Source organism: Mustela erminea, chromosome 1 (genome assembly GCF_009829155.1).
Source record: "Mustela erminea isolate mMusErm1 chromosome 1, mMusErm1.Pri, whole genome shotgun sequence".
In the NCBI taxonomy this organism is placed as follows: domain Eukaryota; kingdom Metazoa; phylum Chordata; class Mammalia; order Carnivora; family Mustelidae; genus Mustela; species Mustela erminea.
The window spans coordinates 118,543,007-118,564,271 of NC_045614.1; the positions used below are offsets into that span (position 1 = coordinate 118,543,007).

Genomic DNA, 21,265 nt, shown 5'->3' on the forward strand with positions numbered 1-21,265 from the left:
GGAATGTGTGTGTTTGTGTTTGTGTGTGTGTGTGTGTGCACGCGCGCGCGCACACACACGCACTCTTGTGTGATTGGAGACCACTTAACCGCTAGTCACTCTCTTCTTCATCTTGGAGAGAGGTGCCGTTTAAAGGTTCTGTCACAGCACTTTAAAGGATCCTGGACAATCTGGCAGGACCTTAGGTGGCAACCAGCGGACGGAGGGCGCGGCTGGAGCGAAAAAGATTTGGATCTCAATGACAGGAGATGAAAAGTTGCAAAAGCTCTGTGTAAGCGTCTACTCTGGATCAACTTTCCAGGGTGTACGCGATAAACAGCTAGCTCTTAGGACCTGTTTGCTGGGTGGTGCACCCACCTTTTGCCTCGTGCTGCTTTCCCATCCCCGCCCCAGCGTCCCTGTGCTCCCGGTGCCCGCACCTATCCGGCGCCCGCACCTATCCGGCGCGCACTCGGCCTGTGAACTGGGCCTGTGAGAGGTGCTGGAGCAGCCGTGCGGTCCCCGCCGCCGCCACTGTTGCTGCTGCCGCTGCCTCTGCCGCCGTCGCCGTTGCCGCCGCCGCCGCCGCCGCCGCCGCCGCCGCCGCCGCCGCCGCCGCCGCCGCCGCCGCCGCCGCCGCCGCCGGGCCGGCCCTGCCTGGCACATGCGCAGTGGTGACGCCGGGCCGGCGCCTTCAGTCTCCTCCTTCGCCGCCTCCCGGTTCCGCAGTCACTTCCTGCAGCTGTTTCCCTGTGGGTCCGGCTGGACTGACTTTTGACAGTCAGCCTTCAGCTGCGGCGGGGGCTTGGCCGGGGCCAGCCGGGAAAGTTGCGCGGAGGGAGACAGAGTTGAGTCAGGCCGAGCCGAGAGCGCGGGGCAGACGGCGGCGGGCGCCCGGGGTAGACGCGGCGCCCAGACTCCTGGCGCGGCCGGAGGGTTCCGGTAAGGGAGGGCGATCGCGAGTCTCGGGGCATTTAGGACAAGCCCGGGATGGAAGGCGTCTAGCGGTTCCTATCGGGTGCGGGCTTTCCACCTGCCCTCCACGTGACAGGCTTGCGCTGCTTTTATTTATCTGTTTGTTTTTGAGCTTTTCACGTGTACCATTCGGATCGTCTAGCGGTGCTGCTGCCTTGGCCCTCGCGTCCCCCCCGCCCGGTGGGAGACGGGGGATTCCATCTTCCGTGATGGCATCCTTACGGGATTGAGGTGCGTGTGTGCCTGTGTGTGTGTGCGCGCGCGCTTGTGTGGATGCAGGCACACATTAGGGATGTAAGGTATATGTGGGCGATGCTGAAGTGTCTGCAGCTTAGACTCCAGTGTGTAAACGATTCCCCTGGATAGGAACCGTCGTTGCTGAGACTGGAAAACATTCGCCAGTTCACCAAGGCCTTTTCTTCCCCAGATCCCTGCGTTCTTTTCAGTCTTCCTTACAGGACATACCTTGCTTCCGCTGATTATTTTTCTTATTTTTCTCTCTCATTCCTTCCCCATGCGTTCTGATGACCTCTGAATAATGCTCACCGTTTTCCCTTGTTTCCAGAATTCCCAGTTACTGTACAGACTTCCCTAGTTTGCTGTGGTGTCAATAACCTGTTCCTTTACACTGTTGTCTTTCCTCTGTAGATTTCTCCAAATGAGAAAGTGGTTGTCTTGAATACAGTATGTGAAGAGTAGGCCCCAGTCCATTCGTGAAAACTATGCTATGACCATCCGTTTTCTTTAAACAGGGTACACTATGAAGCTTTGACTTTCTTTATTATCTCCTCAAAACCCCTTACAGACCAGAACCTTAACCATCATAAAGCCTTCATTTATGTCACTTCAAGCATCAAATTGAATGGTTTTTAAGATCTGAGGAATATTTTATTTACATCAGCCATCGAGTTAGTTTCTTTCCATCTACTGCAGTAGTTGAACAGATCTGAGTCGCCTTTGCTTTGAGTATCTATTCCACCATCCATACTTTCAATAAAGGCTTGGTTTTATTTCTTTTAGACTTATGCCAGTTTTTGTTTGCTAGCATAGTGGACAGATGTAGTTGTCATGCACAGAGCCTTTTGGGGAGTTATATTATCATTTCGATTGTTGACTATTACAGGAAATAATTTTGGAATATCTAGCTATTTTTAAAAAAATTGTAAAGGTGAAATGTGATAATAGGTATGTCTGTACTTGGTAAGAGTTTTTTTTTTTTAGGAATGCAGGGGATTTTATCACTTCTGGAGGGGGTCTCTTGTACCTCTGGACTTTGAGACTGTCCTTTGTTTTGATGGAAACCTGTAGGCAACATTGGGGGAGATGCGTGTTGGAATTTCCTCAAGTGGGAGTGAGCTTTCATAAAACAAGTCCAGACATGTCTAGGCAATCGGTAGTATTTGATTTTGTTTATATTGTTGATTTCCTTTATCCCGATATTTCAACACCCTCCTCCATTTTCCGTTCTGAACTGGCAGCTTGTCTGTGGCAGTTTGATATCAGTATGTCTCTGTACAGGTGGTTTGTGTAGTCTTTTAATATTGTGAATTATTATAATTAGGTAGTTAACTTTTTGAATCCATGGTTTTTGTTTCCTTAGTTTTCCTTTTTAAAATGTCCATGCCTGTCTTTGCGTGATTTAATTGAGAGGAATAATATGATTACAGAGAATCTTTTTAAAGGTCCTAAATCTGTATTGCTTTTCTTTATGTTCCCAGAGATATGGACAGCATACTTCTGATTAAGAATAAAAAATATTGTTCTTTTAAGTATTATGAATGAGAAGTACTGTTGAATATTATGACAAATTTTTGTACTTTGTCTTTAACTACATTATTTTCCCATTGCACTGATACCTCCGCTGCTCCCAGACCCTGAATTTAGTATAAAAGTTGTTACTTGATTGCAATTTCCATGTGTATACTTATTAAATGTGGTAAAAGAGACTTTTAACTTTTTAAAATTTTGGTTAATTTTAGTAAATGTATTATTGTCAGAAAATATACACATTTCTCTTGGAGATGGAAAATTTCAGCCATTTAAAATAGCCATATTTTATTCACCAAGGAAAGAGGTTTTAATAGTACTGAGAGAGTGGAAGGAATTGTGTATTTTGGAATTGGGATTTTAATTTGAATTAATTAGAATCATGGAAACTCAGAACATGTACTGTGGTTCATTTTGAGATACTCAGGGCTAGAAAGCACCATCTGGGTGGGAGGCAGGAGAAATCATGTATAAAATCAAAGAGGTATTGGAACATATTGGATCTTTTCTGAGCAAAACAGAATAATCAGTTACTTAATGAAAAGGGAAAAGGAAATTGCTGAAAGACTGAGGAACTAGAATTAAATGGGGGCTTCTGACAGTGTGAACCATTACCTCAGAGGACATTTACTTGATACATTGTTTTATGCAGGTAATTTATGACTAGACGGAGAGAAGATATTTTGATTTTATAGGGGATTCATGAATATAGTTTAAGACCATCTGAGGTGGGGTCCTAAGCTCAACCGCCTACAGGGAGCAGTTAAGTAACACAAATATAGTACACTAAGCGGGAAGGAGATGGCCTGGAGAAGACAGACCTGGCTACTGGGGATAGTGCCTCTCCATCCTAACTAATTGTCCATGTAGGACCATGTGTCAGATGTTGCCAGATCATCCTTTTATCAGGAGAAGCCATGAATCTCTTGATTTTAAAATGTTGATGACTAATTCAATTTAAAAAGTGAAAGCAAAACACAACATTATATGTTCCAAACAGAGCACATCTGAGGCTGCCTGCGGCCTCTGCTATGAAGAATCATTCATTGGCTTACCTCTTTAAATATTACTGGTTGATGGGAAGGAACTCTTTTATTTATTTATTTTTTTACACAGTAACTGAATTCCTTGATATTTTAGCTAGCTCTAGAAGTGTTTTAAGGGTTCGGTTCTGAGACTCGGAAGTCTTTATTTTGCTGTTTTTGATTCCTCTAGATGGAAAGACCAGTTTGGATGAAAAGGAGACATTTGCTGAGGTTCTTTGCCACTGGTGTTTTTGTCTGTACATAGTAATCATTGAGAGTAGTTAAGTGTCAGTGTGCCTGAGGGAAGGGGTCTGGACTAGGTGACCTTTGATGTCCATTTCAGCCATGTGACTTTTAGATTTAATTAGCCATGGATGCAATGCTATTAATGTCCGTGGGCCAGAGGGACCGCAGTTGGAGCTGGGCCAAGCAAAATAAAGCGAAATCTATAAGGCTGTTCTCTGTGGAAGAGCATAGTGTCAGTGTGGATTAATAGATAGGGGAAGTCTGCTAGATGAATCAAAAAGAAATCCCAAAGGTGGTTTGGAGAAGTGGAGGAAGGGGTCAGATGGTGTGGTCATTTACATGTTGTATTGCTGAGGTCACATTGTTAAGTGGGCTTTTTTTTTTTTTTTTTTGCTGTTGATAAAGATTTGAAGATTTGAGTTCTCATCGCCCATCGGATTATGCCCAAGACTTTCCTACCCAATGATCCTCTTGCAACACGCCGGCCTTCCTCTGCCTAAGCGGCCCTCATCCTCTCCTCCTATGTCAGTGGCCGCCCGGTCTGCAGGAACTTTGCAGCTTCCGCCACAGAAGCCTTTTGGGCAGGAGGCTTCCTTGCCTCTGGCCGGGGAAGTAGAGTTACCAAAGGGAGGGGAGCAAGACTCTGCCCTGGAGGAGCTATGTAAGCCCCTGTACTGCAAACTCTGCAATGTCACCTTGAACTCTGCGCAGCAAGCCCAGGCTCATTATCAGGTAAGGGGGGAATAGAAGGCCAGGCATTTGGTGAGATGGGCTTTGCTCATTTCTCCAGATATGACCAGTTGTGCCTGGAATAATCATGATGGCTTAGTGAACGACTAGACATTAGTTTGTTTGATTACAAGCATAATGTTCCCTACATTAAAAGAACACGTCACTTTTCACAGAATGAGACGTCAACCTAACTGTGTGGCTTTTGATATCTTGCTGGTCATTGTATGCAAATATATATCATCTATGCTTGTACAGGTACAAACCTGTGATCCTAAGGTGAATAGTTTTTGAGACATGATGTACCAAACGCAATTCAGACTGTTTAGGAGAATTAGCCTAATGAATATTGTCTTCCAGCTAATATAGTTTACATCGGTTCGAGGTAATCTATGAATGTTATGCTTTCTGTCTTTGACCTCTGACTCTTCTTACATAACCTGTCACTGCTAAAGAAAACACAGGTATTTTTCTGTGGCTGGAATAAAATGACATTGGAATATTGAACCTTACCCTTCATAGGATACATACTCTGAACTGATGATCATTTCTGAGATTTAAAGCTCTCACCTCCATGTAGGGTATCTAGTGGAAAGGACAATTTTAAAGAGGTTGTTACCTAAGAACAAAGAGAAAGCTAACCTTTGTCTAGAAAGAGAGAGTGCCGTATTTCTTTTTATTCTAGATTGCTATCCGTATACAATTATATAATTTCCTTTTTTTGGAGAAAGGAGACCCGAGAAGCAATTGAGGCCAAATGCCACTGAATGAAAGGATGTCTTCTGGGTCAGCACTGATTTGACTTTTTATTTTCTGCATGAATAGCCTCAATCAGAAGACATATGGTAGAGAGATGACTTAGACAGGTATTTCTTCTATCGCCAGGCTCTGTCTGTAACGTAAAGTTGTTATTTACTCTAGGTGAAAATCTTTTTCTGTTTTGTTTGGATGCTAAAGACTGATGATTGTGTCACTTTGTGAGTATACCTCAGAAATATTTTGAGGGTGTATTGTTTTCTCTAGGATTGAGGGGGAAGACATAATGTGTCGCTTCCCTGGAGTTGCCTTTGTTTGGGTTTGTTTTGCCCTCAGGTGTAGCACATTGAGTTAATTATATCTCAGATCCTGGCATTTGTCGTCAGTGGTGCATAAAGGCATCTTCTGGTTTTATTTTTACATTTCTCCCCTCCTTCAACCTCACTCTCATTCCCTCTGTGTATCACTCTCCAAACCATAGTGGTTTGATATGGGTCTTTTTTTTGCCTATTTTGCCATTTGAGGGGAGTTCTATTAGGATGCTGCTTCTCAAACCCAAGACACAGTGCTAGCTTTCCTCTTCACTTGTTCCTGTGTTATAGCCCAAGACTCACTTTGAAAAAATCAAGCTTGAGATCTGAAGTTTTGGTTTTTAGCTGTATAAAGCCCCTTTTAAGTCATTAACTTGAGAGAAAACCCACCTTTGTGCCCTTTAAAGAAGAGTTGTTTACTTGTATGAGGTAAAACTCTTGGGCAGTATGTAATTTTAATGTATGTGTATGGGTTATATCTGTATCTCCTGCCTTTTTTTTCTCCTAATATCACTTTGTGTCTCCATAGACAGTGATGGATGCTTCTGGTTATGCACAGAGAGGATTCAGTTTGAGCAGGGTCATTGGATTATAAAGCTTAAACTAGATAAGAAACAGGATCTGCATTTGTGTTTTTTTTTTTTTTCCTTTGATTCCGTGTTTTCGTGTGTGTGTGTGTGTGTGTGTGTCTGTCTCAGTAATCAGATTTTTAAGTGGAAAAGTTGGAGGAGAAGGGCAGCCTGTCATAGTGGATAATGTAAGCAGTCAAAAGCTAGGGTGAAGATAAAGAAGAAGATAGTTGGTATTAAGAAAGTAGAACCTGATGGAAAATTAAAAGTTTCAGGTTTTTTTTTTTCCCCCAAGATTTTGTTTCTAAGAGCTTAGAAGTAAAGATTTGAATGAAGTCAGTGTTATTCTTAAAGAGGGAGGGTTTTTGTTTTTGTTTTTGTTTTAAGATTTTACTAATTTATTTGACAGAGAGAAATCAGAGGAAGGCAGAGAGGCAGGCAGAGAGAGAGGGGGATGCAGGCTTCCACTGAGTGGAGAGCCCAATGTGGGGCTCGATCCCAGGACCCTGAGGTCATCACCTGAGTCAAAGACAGAGGCTTAAACCATTTAACCACCCAGGCACCCCTGTTCTTGTTTTTTTCTTTACAGAGAAACAGGCCAAAGGAGTTAGTATATGAAAATATGGAGCAATTTCATTAGGATAGTATAAAAAAAAGTTAATTTTAGAAGTAAAATCTAGATTTCAGCAAGAAAGATGTGGTCAAGATGACACTGTGTGGATCAAAGAGTAGATCAGAATAATAAATAATTAGAGCATGAATATTACTTAGGGGTGGGGAAAACCACTATAGAGGGGAAACAGAAATATCTACCTGAAAGATGCATCAGAGTCTCCGTACATGGTACAGAAATAGGCAGTGATTTAAAAAGTCTACTGAAGAGAAGGGTAGGACCAGCGAGTAAGGCTTACCAAGAACCAGGATTAGGTAGATTGGCAATGATTCTCAGTAGACTAATACAACAGAGTGGTAGATGAGATGATGGAAAGTTTTATTTCTGAAAACCTGCTTTATCATTTTAAATATAGAGTGATACCAAGACTGCAAATTCACTATTTCAGTTATGTGTGAGATAAAAGCGGTGGGTGGTAGACTGTTTATAAGCTGGATACACATTTGTGTAAAGTAATAAATCACTGTGATTACATTTCTCCAAACAGTTGAGTCAGTTGGTGCCATTGTTGAAATCGCAAAGTTTCAAATTGCCCATGTGTTGTAACCAACCTTCACTCTAGTGTGAGTGGTGTTACACTAGAGTGTAACTGTATCATATTCCAGAAATCCAGGACATACAATGGAAGCTGCTTGATAAACACTTCCTTTAAGCTCACTCTGACATTCCACTGTTCCTGAGTTGGGGCTGCCTTAGCAATGAAGCATGTGTATCTGTGATCACCACAGATTTATTCCCAGGACTTGTCACCCAGTCAGTCTGCTTCAGAATACCCTGCATTGTTGTTTTATTTTTAATGATATTGCTATTTTTACAGTCTCAAATTTATGGATTTAGTTTTATCTTAAAATAAAAGCTTTGAAAGAAAAAAACACGCCTTCATTTTATTAAAATCTGTCTGCAGGCTTCCAGTTACTTAGGGCAAGCCTGGCATGGAGTAACACAACACTGTGTTAGCACCATACATGCCCAGAGGAAGAACTACTTTGGGTGGAAGGTTTAACAGAAATAAAACAAACAGAAAAATGGATAAATTTTGCTAGGGTGTCCACAGTGTAAAATAATGTCAACCCATGTATCTGCTAATTTGCATGTCCATTTGAAAAATAACTACTCAGATACTCAAAGTACATTTCTAAAGTTTGTCATAAATATAGGTTTCTGTTTTTAATATTTAGCAGCCGAATAGTAATGTGCCATATTAATTAGATTAATTTGAAAGTGAGACAGAATGCAGGTTAAAAAAAGTAGTTCTAGAGTTATGAGAATGCAGTTGATGTTATCCCAAAATTTAGAATACTGATTTTAGCACTTATATTTTAACATTGGTCACTCAGGTTTGGATGGCATGATTAGCAACTCTAATCTCAGCTAATTTTATGTTTTCAAAATTCTCCCACCTGGTTGTTTTCCAAATGAACTTGCAATGGACTGAGAATAGTCAAATGGCACTTCATTAGGGGACAGAAGTTTTCCTTGATAACTGCTGAAAGTTGTGTCTCACCAGCTCTCTGCCTTCCCATCCCAGTACCGTTACCTCATTTCTTCTTCCAAAGAGTACATATCTCTTCTTCTGACAGGCTGATTCCTCACCCTAACCCTGGTTTTCATCACCTGTCATCACTTCTTTACCTCGATCAAATTAAAAACCTACTCAAGTTTTTCTTTGTAAATAAAAATAGCAACAACAGCCTTTTCTTTGCTTTTAATCCCTCTGCTTGGCAACTTTTCTCCTCTCCTTAGAGTTCTGACAGATATAATTGTCCTCTCCTGGTGTTCACGTCCCATCTGTTCCCCAGCCCACCCCTGCATTCTGGTTTCATTCCGATATTCTACTGAAAGGGTCCTCTCCATGGTCACTTGTGACCTTACCAGGCAAATCTAGCTTTTTCTCACTTGACCTTTTGTAACATTTGCCACTGGTAGCAGTTCCTCAAAACATTGAACGAAATTTTAACTCAAAACAACGCCTGGGGAACAAAGGGCATATAATGAAAAGCAGTAATCACCTGTGCTCCCTTCTGCCTCCATCCCCACCTTTTCTTCTCCATTCTCTCTTCCACTTCTCATCTTGCCTTGGCTATTGTTTTACTTTGGCACTGTTAAGGTTGATTGAGTTTTTGTTTATTCAATAATAAATTAGGTTTACAATGCTCTATTTGTAGGTTGATTCTAATTGTTGGAAATTGACATTCAGCATTTGCATTGCTCTAACTAGGGAAATATTATTCTTTGAAGAGCTGTTTTCTTCTCTGTGTTTCCAAAGTCACGATCCCATGCTACTCAAGAGGAATGTTCAAATGGATGACCCTTTCTTGAGTGCCACCAGTTATTCAAAATCATGTCCTTTTTAGTTTGTGACATATGTGGGTTGTAACTTAGAAATAACCTTTTGTTTTTCTTGAGTTACTGAAACTTTAAAAACAGGGAGAAGAACCTTATGCATTTGTAAAAAACAACTACTAACTTCTGAATCATTCTTTTAATTGCTTACAGTCCTTTTCATTAATCTTCATTAAACCCACTGATTTCCTGTTCTAATTTGGACTAGTTGTTTTATAACTGGATCTTGACTTCATTGTGTAGTTTATTGTATATCCTAGAGTTTTCATTTGCTTTTCTTTTTCCTTCTTTCTCTCCTATAACGTATCTTTATCATAACCCCATTTCCCTCTCCAAACTCTCATACTTTCCATTGTGGAATTCCCGCTTTATCCTAGATCCGCCCCCCATCTTCCTGTTCCATATGCAACTGATTGCTCCCTGGGCTTCCTACACAGCTGTCAAATTTGGATTTTTCTTCATTGCCCTCTGGCTTGGGCTACAATTTTCTAAATATGCAGGCTTTCTATTTTTCAATCTTGTTTTGTTGGAGTACATCTTCACATTATTTGAAGGAAGAAAGAATAAATATAAATATATATTATAATAGGTCTCTGTCTTTAAAATAAAGTGAGAGAGTAATAAGACATAATTTTTTTTCTGAGCTCTTGTGTGTCTAAAAATGTGTGTATTATGGCTTCATAGGTAACCATTCATTTTCTGGTTGAAAGTTACTTTTCCTAAGAATGTTAAAGGCTGTACTTAATTGGGTGTACACGGGTGTGTTTGGTTTTTTGTTTTTTTTTTTGTTTTTATTTATTTATTTATTTTTAATCTAGTATTTCTTTTTTTTCTTTTTAAAGATTTTATTTAATTATTTATTTGAGATCACAAGTAGGCAGAGAGGCAGGCAGAGAGAGAGAGGAGGAAGCAGGCTCCCTGCTGAGCAGAGAGCCCGATATGGGGCTCGATCCCAGGACCCTGAGATCATGACCTGAGCCGGAGGTAGAGGCTTAAACCACTGAGCCACCCAGGTGCCCCTAATCTAGTATTTCTGAGGAGAAATCTTACTCTGGTTGTTATTCTTTTGTGGGTGACCTACTTTAATTTTGGGCTTTTTTCCTCCTGGAAGCTCTTAGGCTCTCCTTTTGATCCTTGATATCTGAAATTTTACAATGACGGATGTGTTTAGTTGTGCATCTTTTTTTCATTTGTCTTGGTCAGCACTAGAAGTTCTTTTCCGTTACATATTCCTGTTTCTCTTGAGCTCTGGGGAATTTTCTTTGATATTGTTTCCTTGATAATATTCTTCTCTATCTCTTTTCCTGGTCATTCTATTAGCACTAGCCTGGACTAGCTGGATTGATTCTTTATATTGCTTATCTCTCCTTTCTTTTATCTTTACTTTATTCCTTCTTTTATACCATAAGAGGTATTCTTGAATTCTAAATCTATATTGAATTTTAATAATTTTGACATTTATGTCCTTAATCCTTTTGATTTCTTTTTTTTTTTTTAAAGATTTTATTTATTTATTTGAGAGAGAGCATGAAAGGGGAGAAGGGCAGAGGGAAAAGCAGACTCCCTGTGAAACTGGGAGCCTGATACGGGACTCGATCTCAGGACTCTGGGGTCATGACCTGAGCTGAAGGCAGTTGCTTAACCAACCGAGCCACCCAGGCACCCAAGGGCCTTTTGATTTCTTATTGTCCCTTTACTAGCTTCTGTTTTTATAGGCTATTAGTTAAGAACATGAAATCATGGACTTTGGGGTCAGACTAGTTTTTAAATTGTAGTCTTGTAACTTACTAGATGTGTATCACTGGAAGAAATATTTCCTAACTTCTCTGTGTCTCATGAAGAGGATTTGTTGATGATACTAATGATACTGCACCTTAGTGTGTATAAGATATTTAGAACACTTCCTGGTATCTGAGATGGTGTTTAATACTGTTGAGTTTTCTGAGGGTGCAGTGGAGCATGGTAGTATGGGCTCTGGAATGAGATTGGCCCCAGCTCTGCCATTTACTCATGGCTTTGGGCAAGTTTTATTTTATTTTATTAACTTTTCTGTTTGAATAACATTTAACTTACAAACCAGTTCCAAAAGCAGTCCAAAAAATTCCTGCATGTACCTCATCCAGATTCTCCAAGTGTTAATATTTACATAACTGTCCTACAATTATACAAATCAGAAAATTAACTCTGATAACAATAATATCTAATCTACATTTCACCAATTATCTAATGGTGTCCTTTTTTTCGGTTTCAGGGTCTGATCCAGGATGAAATTTTGCATGTGGTTGTTTTATCTCCTTTAATTTAGACAGGTTTAGTTTTTCTTTGCTTTTTACAGTCTTGCAGTTTTTGAAGAGTTGTTTTGTAGAATATCCCAATTTGAGTTTGATTGATGTTTTCTCATGATTGCATTCAGGTTATGTGGCTTTGGGGGCAAGACTATCACAGAAGTGATGTTGTGTCTTTCCCAGTGCATCATATTAGGAAAGATGTGAATATTTTGTATCACTGGTACTATTACTTTGGTCACTGTTTAAGATGGTATTCTGCCAGGCTTCTTCTTTGTAAAGTTACTGTTTTTCTTCTTGTGTTTAATAAGTATCATGTGGGGAGATACTTTGAGACTCTGAATATTTTATTTCTTACAGTGTTTTCATTAATTAATTTTAGCATTCGTTGATGATTCTTCCCTATAGCGATTATTACTATGGTGTTTGCCAAATGGTGGTTTTCTGTTTTAATTATTTTTTTACATGTATTGGTTGGAATTTTATTTTAAAGAAGAAATTCCTGCTTTCTTCATTCATTCATTCATTCAGTCACCATGGATTATGGATTCTTATTTATTCTGGGATGTAATCTCTTACTATCATTATGTATCCTGCTGTTTTTTTTTTTCCAGATTTGACCAGTGTGTGCCCCTTCAGGTTGGTGGTTGTGTCCTTTTGACATGACCCTGTAATATTTGTCGTACTTCCTTAATTCCTGAATACAAAAGATTCCAGGATTTTCTTAATTTTCCCCAAGCCAGCCATTTCTTCAAGGAGCCAGGTTTCTTTTATTGGAAAATGGTATTTAGAAACCAAAATCTGAGTGCAGGGTGTGCTTTTCACTACTGGGATATTATTGTTTCTAGATCTTCTCAGTGACAGAGCTAGTAATATTTACCTATGTATATACATTTATATTTATCTATATGCACGTAAAGTTGAAAACTGAGTTCAGGCTGATACTTCCAATTTCAGTACAACACAACAGTGTACATTCTAACCTTCCATCTTTTCTTAGTTTTTCACTCCTTTCTTCAATGGGGAAAAGCCTAGGCTTTCATTAACCACAAAACACACACACACACACACACACACACACACACACACACACACACACACTTTCTTTCTCTCTCAGTATATATAGTTTGGAGTTTGATAAGCTATATGTCCATGAAAAACAAACCTACTAACCAGGGGATAACATTTGTGAATTGTTACTTTTGTCTTTAGGATGATATATTGTCAAAATACTGTTTTACAAAGTTACTTAGGTTACAGAGTTGTTGCCTGCTAAGGTTCTTGTTTTGTAGAGTTTTTCTTTACTATTTGTCTTCTTGTGTTTAATAAGTATCATGGAGAAGTTACTTAAATACCATGTGAATAGTTTTTTTTTCCTCCCCTCCCCATTCAGTATGGTTATGTTATTCATTTTTCTATATAGTTAGATTTGTTTGCTTCTGTTTGTATTTCATTTTTGATCCTTCCCTATCCTTGTTGACTTTGATTCTTTTTCTAAGTTTGTGAAATATTAACATAATTATAAAAGTCAGAACAGTACAAAAATGTACATGTAGAAGAGTGTCACACTCTAATTGCTTGTAGTCCTCATATATTTTCATTTTTTACTTTTATTTTTATTTTTATTTTTTAAAAGATTTTATTTATTTATTTGACAGACAGAAATCACAAGTAGGCAGAAAGGCAGGCAGAGAGAAGGAAGCAGACTCTCCGTGTAGCAGAGAGCCCTACGTGGGGCTTGATCCCATGACCCTGGGATCATGACCCAAGCCGAAGGCAGAGGCTTTAACCTGCTGAGCCACCCAGGCTCCCCTACTTTTATTTTTTGAAAGAGAGAGAGAGTGAGTGAGTGGGAGTGGGAGGAGTAGAGGGAGAGAGAATCTTAAACAGGCTCTATGTTCAGTGCAGAGTCTGATAAGGGGTTCAATCTCATGTCGTGATCTCAGTGTCAGATAGTTAACGACTGAGCCACCTGGGGATCCCTTTACATATTTTTAAATGATTTTACTACCCTGTTCAGTTATTTAATGTGTTATTATCTGGGTTTGTCAGTTTTTAATGATATCCCAGCTAAATTGTGTATTGCAGAATCAATGAACTTATTCTACCTCCTTCTTCCTTTCTCTCTCTCTCTCTCTTTTATTTATTTATTTGACAGAGAGAGATCACAAGAGGCAGAGAAGCAGGCAGAGGGGGAGGGGGAGGAAGGCCAACTACTAAGCAGAGAGCCTGATGCGGGGCTTGATCCCAGGACCCTGAGATCATGACCTAAGCTGAAGGCAAGAGGCTTAACCCACTGAGCCACCCAGGCACCCCTTTTTCTGTCTCTTTTTTGTTGCATTATTTCCACTGTGGTCATAACGTGTAATATTTGAACATTAATCTTTCACACTCATCTCCACCTTTAATTCAGTCTTTGATCTACAGTTATATCCATGAAAATACCCACCATCAGCCTTTTCGCTGAAGTTTTCCCAGTCATTTCTTGGTTGAACAAAGCTCCAAAAGATTCCTCAAGCAGGACTTAGGAGTATTGAATTTCTAGGGCTATGTATTTTAAAAATGCTTTTCTATAGTCTTGATTCTTGATACAGGGATAGTTGTCTGTACATTAAGCCTTAGTTCACACTTTTGTTAAGTTTAAGAAAAAATACTTCTCAACTACTGCCTTGTTTTACATATTATGGATGACATTCTAATTCTTACACATTTGTAAGTTATTTGATCTTTTGCCCGGAGAGCTTGAAATGTCATACCTTTTAAAAGATATACTTTAGATCTGATTGTTTTAGATTAATTTTCCCAGATACTTGGTGTGCCTTTTCAGTATGTGGATTCAGGTCTTTACTTACCTTTGGACAGTTTTCTTGGATTACAGTTTCAAATATTAGTTCTGTTTTCTTGTTTTGTTTTTGTCTTTAGGGACTCTGGTTTGACATAAAGTATTTCTTCTTTATCTGTTTCCCATTTCCATTGCTTCCTCTCTGACTCTTTAAAATTTTCCTTCATATTGTTTTATTTTTGTGAGAATGAGCGATTACGCACTGGGATTTGATGTTTTTCCCTTTTTTACTCATGGTTATTTTGAGGTCTGGGCCTTCTGTGGCTTCTGGTTCTGTGGAGGGCATGGCTTCTCTGTATTTTATTTGTTTTTCTTACTATTCTGTATTGTTTAATGAGGGCAGATGGGGACACACTAATCCAGGCACCTGTTGCTGAGCTAGCTGAAAACTCTTGGGCAAGTTTTTAACTATCCGAGTTTAGTTTCCTGATATGTAAATTGGGGATAATAACACCTACATAAAAGAGATATCATGAATATTTATTTAGAACACTGCCTGTCATATAAGTGCTCAAAAATTGTTAGTTGCCATTATTATTGTATCTTATAGATGTAATATTGGCTTGAAAACTATGAATACTGCCTTGGAAATAAAATACTTGATACTCTCTAAAGTTGACTCTTCCTGCAGTAATGTGTACCTGACCTTCTGCTTTTTCAGGGACATGCTTTAGTGTCTGCACCATCTGTTCTTTGGTCATGCAGTTGAGCCCAAGTAAAACCCATCTTTACGACCAATCTTCCATTGACTATTTCCCCCTTCTAACTCTCAACCCTATCTCTCTGCTGCTTGTCATAGAACTCTACTGAATAGTTGCTTATACTGGTTCTTTCTACTTTTTCACATCTCCCATTGTCTCCCCAAGCCACTCTGAGTGACATTTTAACCACTAATAATCTACTGAAATGGTTCTAACAAAGTTACTCTTGACTTCTCATTTTTAAATCCCAGCATTACTTCTCTGTCCTGATGTTACTAACGCCTCGGTAGCATTTGACCTGGTGAACAACTCCTTTTTTTTTGGTTAGTTTTAAATTATTATAAAATACTTCAGACATAAAAAAGTATGAAATAATATAATGAACATGTATATTGCCATCTAGCTGAAAGAGTGAAAACTATCCATTCAGCTGAAGCCCCCAAGCGTCTCTTCCCAATTGTGTCCTCTCCAGTACTCCCAGATGTAGCTACTATACTAAATTGATATTTATTGTTCCATTACTTCTTTTGTACTTTTGCTACATATGTGTTTTCTTATGTACTATGTAGTGGTTTTCGTGTTTTTAACTCCCATATTAAAAAAATTATTCTCACATATCTTCTTTTTCAACTTGTTCTTTTCATTCAGCATTTTGTTAGGAGAGTCATTCATGTTGCTATGCATGGCCCTGGAATGTTTATTTTCACTACTGTATAGTGTTCCCTTATATGAATAGACTATAATTTATGCGTTATCCTATAGATGGGCACTTCAGTTTTTTTTTTTTTTAATAACATTTATTTGTTTATTTTTAGAGACAGTGTTTGAACTGGGGGAGAGCCAGAGGGAAAGGGAGAAAATATATTTTAAATATATTTTATTTATTTATATATAAATTATTATTTATATATAAATTATATATATTATTTATTTATTTAATATATTTATTAAAATATATTTTAAATATATTTAGAGAGATAGGGAAGCATACTCCCTACAGAGCATGGCGCCCAATGCAGGGCTTGATCCCATGACCCTGAGATCATGATCTGAGCTGAAATCAAGAGTTGGACTCCTATGTATACAATGAATATTATGCAGCCATAAGAAAGGATGAACACCCAACTTTTATATCAACATGGATGGGGCTGGAGAGTATGCTGAGTGAAATAAGTCAAGCAGAGAAAGTCAGTTATCATATGGTTTCACTTGCTTGTGGGGCATAAGGAATAATGTGGAGGACATTAGGAGAAGGAAAGGAAAAGTGAATTGGGGTAAACCAGAGCGGGAGACGAAGCATGAGATACTGTGGACTATGAGAAACAAACAGGATTTTGGAGACGATGGGGCCCGGGGGATGGGTGAGTCTGGTGGTGGGTACTAAGGAGGGCACATACTGCATGGAGCACTGAGTGTGGTGCATAAACAATGAATCTTGGAACACTGAAAAAAAATAAAAAAAGAAAGTGTAAACAAAGGCTTTTCTTTATCTTTAATGTAAGCTGCCTATGAAACAAAGATTCTGTGTTTTTATCAGATCTTTGATTACTTAAGGAACTGAATCTTTGCTATTAAAAGAGCCAAGTGTTTTACTACCGTGTGACTTTTTGTATATGTTAAATTTCATGGGAAGCATTGTGAAATAAGAAGTGATACTAAATTTTCTTTAGAGTATATTTGTATGAAATTCCTAAACCTGATGTGCCCTGGTATCATGGTCTCAATCATCATTTGAAAATGTCTCTCAAGGAAATAACCAAATTCTCTTGTCAATTGCTGAAATAAAGTCTCATCAAGATCCTAAAAAAATTCTCCCCCAAAACAAAAAATAGCTCACCTACTGTGGAAATTTCTTTGCCTCATAATGTTCCTGCTTTTCCTTATAGTTTTACCAATGATGTGTATATATTAAATACTTCCAGAGCGCCTGGGTGGCTCAGTTGGTTGAGCGATTGCCTTCGGCTCAGGTCATGATCCTGGACTTCCAGGATCGAGTCCCGCATTGGGCTCCCAGCTCCTTGGGCAGTCTGCTTCTCCCTCTGACCTTCTCCTCTCTCATGCTCTCTCACTTTCATTCTCTCTCAAATAAATAAAATCTTTAAAAAAAATTTCTAAATACTTCCAGGTCATTTTGCCAGTGTTTTTTTTATAACATTATGTAAAATAAATAACCAGTAAGTTAAAAAAAAAAAAAAAAAAGAATTGGACTCCTAACTGACTGAGATGCCCCGACACTTCAATTATTTTTCCTTTTCATTATAACTAACTAATAGTCCTCCTACGAACATTCTTACAGATATCTCCTTGTATGTGAGTTTCTGTTTGGTAATACCTAGAAGTATAGTTTCTGGGTCATAATATATCTAACTAGATTCTTCTTCTTCTTTTTAAAAAATATATTATTTATTTATTTAATACAGAGAGATCACAAGTAGGCAGAGAGGCAGACAGAGAAAGAGGAGGAAGCAGGCTCCCTGCGGAGCAGAGAGCCCGACTCGGGACTCAATCCCAGGACCCTGAGACCATGACCCGAGCCGAAGGCCCACCCAGGCACCCCTAGATTGTTCTTTTGAAACACCTTGTTCTAGGCTTCCATAATAACTCCCACGTACCTGGTTTTCACTTCGATAGGCCAAACATTCTCAGTCTCGTTTTCTGGATCTTCATTCTTTATATTATATTATCTTAAGGCTTTGTCCTTAGTTGTCTTCTCTCTACCCAGCTCCAGCTTTGATTTACTCTGATTTATCTCCCATGCTAATCCCAGGTTGATTTTTATCAAATGCAATCCAATCATATAACTACTTTGCTTAAAGTCCTTCAGAGGCTCCTGTCTGCCCAAAGTCCAAGATCTGTTTCACCATTAAGTTCCCTAAGTATCTCAACTCCTACTCTTCTCCAGAGGATCCAGAAGATCATCTCTCCTTGTGGCTTCTTAACATTACATGCTGGGCTTTTGATCATAGTATTTTTTCTGTTTAGTTTTATTTCCCCTTACTCCTTACCTGCCTGGTAAACTTTTGCTCATTTTAAAAGATGACTTGATTTTCTCCTTTTCAGGGAATCCTTCTCTGACACATTTAGGCAGAAGTAAGAAATTTCTTCTTTCTATTCTCCTGGCAGTTTATTCATTATCTCTTTTATAATACTTGATTCATTTATTCAACAAATCTTACTGTATGCTAGAAACTGTTCTAGACATCAAGAGTAGAAGAGTAAATAAGACAGGTCCTTATTTTTAGCAGTCTATATTCCAGAGAGTACAGAAGAGAAACAAACAAGTAAACAGACAGTATCATTTTAGATTGTTCTAAGTGGCAGTAGGATAAACCTGTGTGATGGAGAGCTTGTTGTGCAGAGGGTGGGAAGATGGCGGGACACTTCAGATTCAGAGAAATGCCATTTGAGTTAAGATCTGAAAGGAAAAAAGGAGCCAGCCAAGCAGAGATCTGCAAGAAGAACCTTCTAGGCAAAAGGGACAGCAAGTACAAAGGACCTGGAGCTAGAATAAGTTTTATTTCTCATAATTCTGGAGGCCTAAAGTCTGAGATCAGAGCAATAGCATGGTTGGGTTCCAGTGAGGTCCTCTTCTACACTGTAGACGGCCAACTTCTCCTTGGATCCTCGCATGGCAGAATGAGAGAGAGGGAGTTTTTGCCTTCTTTTTACAAGGGCACTGATTACCCTCATGACCTAATCACCTCCCAAAGGCCCCACCTCCACATACATCACATTGGGGTTAGATGTCCACATATGAATTTTAGTGGGACATAGTCATTCAGTCCATAACAGAGGTGAAGACAAATAATTTGGGAGCTACTAACTTGTCAAGATTGTATTTTAAAGCTATGAGACAGGGGAAAATAATGTAGATGGAGAAGAGGGCCAAGGCTGGAACTTTGATGTTGCAGCATTGAGAGAATAAGTGGTGGGTAAGGAGGGCATCCTAGGAGACAACAGAAAGGAATATTCATGGTGTTGTGCCGGCCAGATTTAGAACATGGTGAAGCCACGGATGTACCCCTGGATTTGACTCCCTGGAGGTCACCGTGACCACAGCAAGAGCACCTGTAGGACATTCCAGTGGTCAGAAGGTAGAACTCATCTCCTTACTTTAATTGCTTACATATCTGTCTTCTCCTGTTGAGCGTGTGCTAGCCCTTTTTATTTCTAGGGCTTAGCATATAGTAGATGGTGAAAGACTGTTTGCCTAGTAGATGGTAAAAGACTGTTGGCCTACAGGTTTGAAGTTTACAGTGCAGTCTGAAGAGTAACACATTGTTTCACCCTCATTTGGAATGCTTTCAGACCACTGGCCCTTCCGTCAAATTTCAGTCAGTTCAAGGAATATAATAATGTGACTAACTACTTAAACAAAACATGCTGGAGAGGTGAATGCATCTTAACAGTGGTTCACAGTGCCTCCTGAAATCATCCCGAAGTAGTCAAAGGTCTTGCTTTGGATTCAGAGGGCCTGCTGAAGCTCTGGGTCCATTACCTAGCCCAACTGAAGGAAGGTGCCAGCTCAAGTCCTCCACACTCTGTGGATCGCAGCTCCTCAGCTGTCATATGTGGATAATATTAACAAATTCCTCTTACAGGAATTTTTGTCAGCAGCAAATGAGCTAATGCACACGAGAGCCCTTTGCAAGTAAAAAGATACTCTGTAAGTGCTATTTTTATAAAAAGAATTGGATTATCCATTTCATTACTGACTTATAAAATAGATTAGATCACAGTGTAATAAAATTTGTATTTAGGCAGTGGCATATGAATGACAAGTTGGAGGAGGAAGTAGATCACTGGAAAATGTGATACTTTTCCAGAAATATATAGGAAATTAATTTCTTTGGGGTTTGTTCTCTTATCTTTCCCAGATAAATCTTTCACTTCTGTTAGAACTGAAGTGTAGACTCTTTTGCTTTAAGATCTAGTGGGCTCTTTGCCCCGGTGTTGCATATATCTGCAAGAATAAAATGTAGTTAATATTGCTTGTTTTTTTTTTTTATTTTTTCCCCATTTTTTCTATTACTATTATTTTTAGGGCGCCTGGATGGCTCAGTGGGTTAAAGCCTCTGCCTTCGGCTCAGGTCATGATCCCAGGGTCCTGGGATCGAGCCCCACATCAGGCTCTCTGCTCCATGGGAAGTCTGCTTCCTCCTCTCTCTCCGCCTTGCCTCTCTGCCTACTTGTGATCTCTCTCTGTCAAATAAATAAATAAAATCTTAAAAAGAAAAAATCTTATTTATTTATTTTTTTAATGAATACATGAACTCTAGTTGACACATTTTTTTCTTGGTGACTACTCATTTCACTTTGGTTCTAGGGTAAAAATCATGGTAAGAAACTCCGAAATTACTATGCAGCCAACAGCTGTCCTCCTCCTGCCAGAATGAGCAATGTGGTGGAACCTGTGGCTACTCCAGCTGCTTCTGTCCCTCCGCAGGTGAGACACATATATCAGGGTGGGAGTTACCCTCTGCACACATGCTCACGGATGCTCATCCAGAGGCCCGTCAAGATACAGTTGGGCAAATACTCCTGCAAGGTTCTACTTGACACTTTTAACTCCTCGAGCTGTAGTGCAGTGTTTTTTAAAGCATGCCAACATCCATGACCGTGAGACTTCTCATTGGCTTTGGTTGTGATGCATGAAATGAAGAAAGAAATATTGTTACATATGCCTTTTTCTTGGCATGTCTTAGAATTCTGGGTTAAATGACCCTGAATGTCTAGGCTCTGCCCTGAATGAAAAGAGAGAGGTTTTCAATATTTATTTCTTTATTGTAGTTAATCCCATTTACTTTGTAATTTGCCTTTTAGCAAGGTCAGATTTTTGAGATTGCCCCTTTCTTCACACTATGGAGAGAACCTGTATAAACTTTTTCTGGACTTTAATATAATGACACACACTTGAGATTCACATTCCTTTCACTGGTAGATAAAGCAGATGTTTTAGGCAAGATAATGCTGTACTTCAATAGCCTCTGAAATATGGATTGTATTCCTTAATCTGTTTTTGTCCATAGAACAATACATAGTCATAAATAATAATAGCTCTGAT

The 21,265-nt window shown here is 39.3% G+C and overlaps 1 protein-coding gene across 3 annotated transcripts in view; it reads left to right on the plus strand.

The window, feature by feature from the left end:
- The first annotated feature begins 658 nt into the window (after positions 1 to 658).
- ZMAT3 (zinc finger matrin-type 3) overlaps positions 659 to 21,265 on the plus strand; it is a 32,950-nt gene continuing 12,343 nt past the window's right edge. For 2 of the 3 annotated variants that reach the window (XM_032340378.1, XM_032340396.1), the window contains exons 1-3: positions 659 to 921; positions 4,398 to 4,724; positions 20,528 to 20,647. In XM_032340378.1, the coding sequence (XP_032196269.1) occupies positions 4,455 to 4,724; positions 20,528 to 20,647 (390 nt within the window). In that variant the 5' untranslated portion in view covers positions 659 to 921; positions 4,398 to 4,454. The other variant, XM_032340387.1, reaches the window with a different exon arrangement.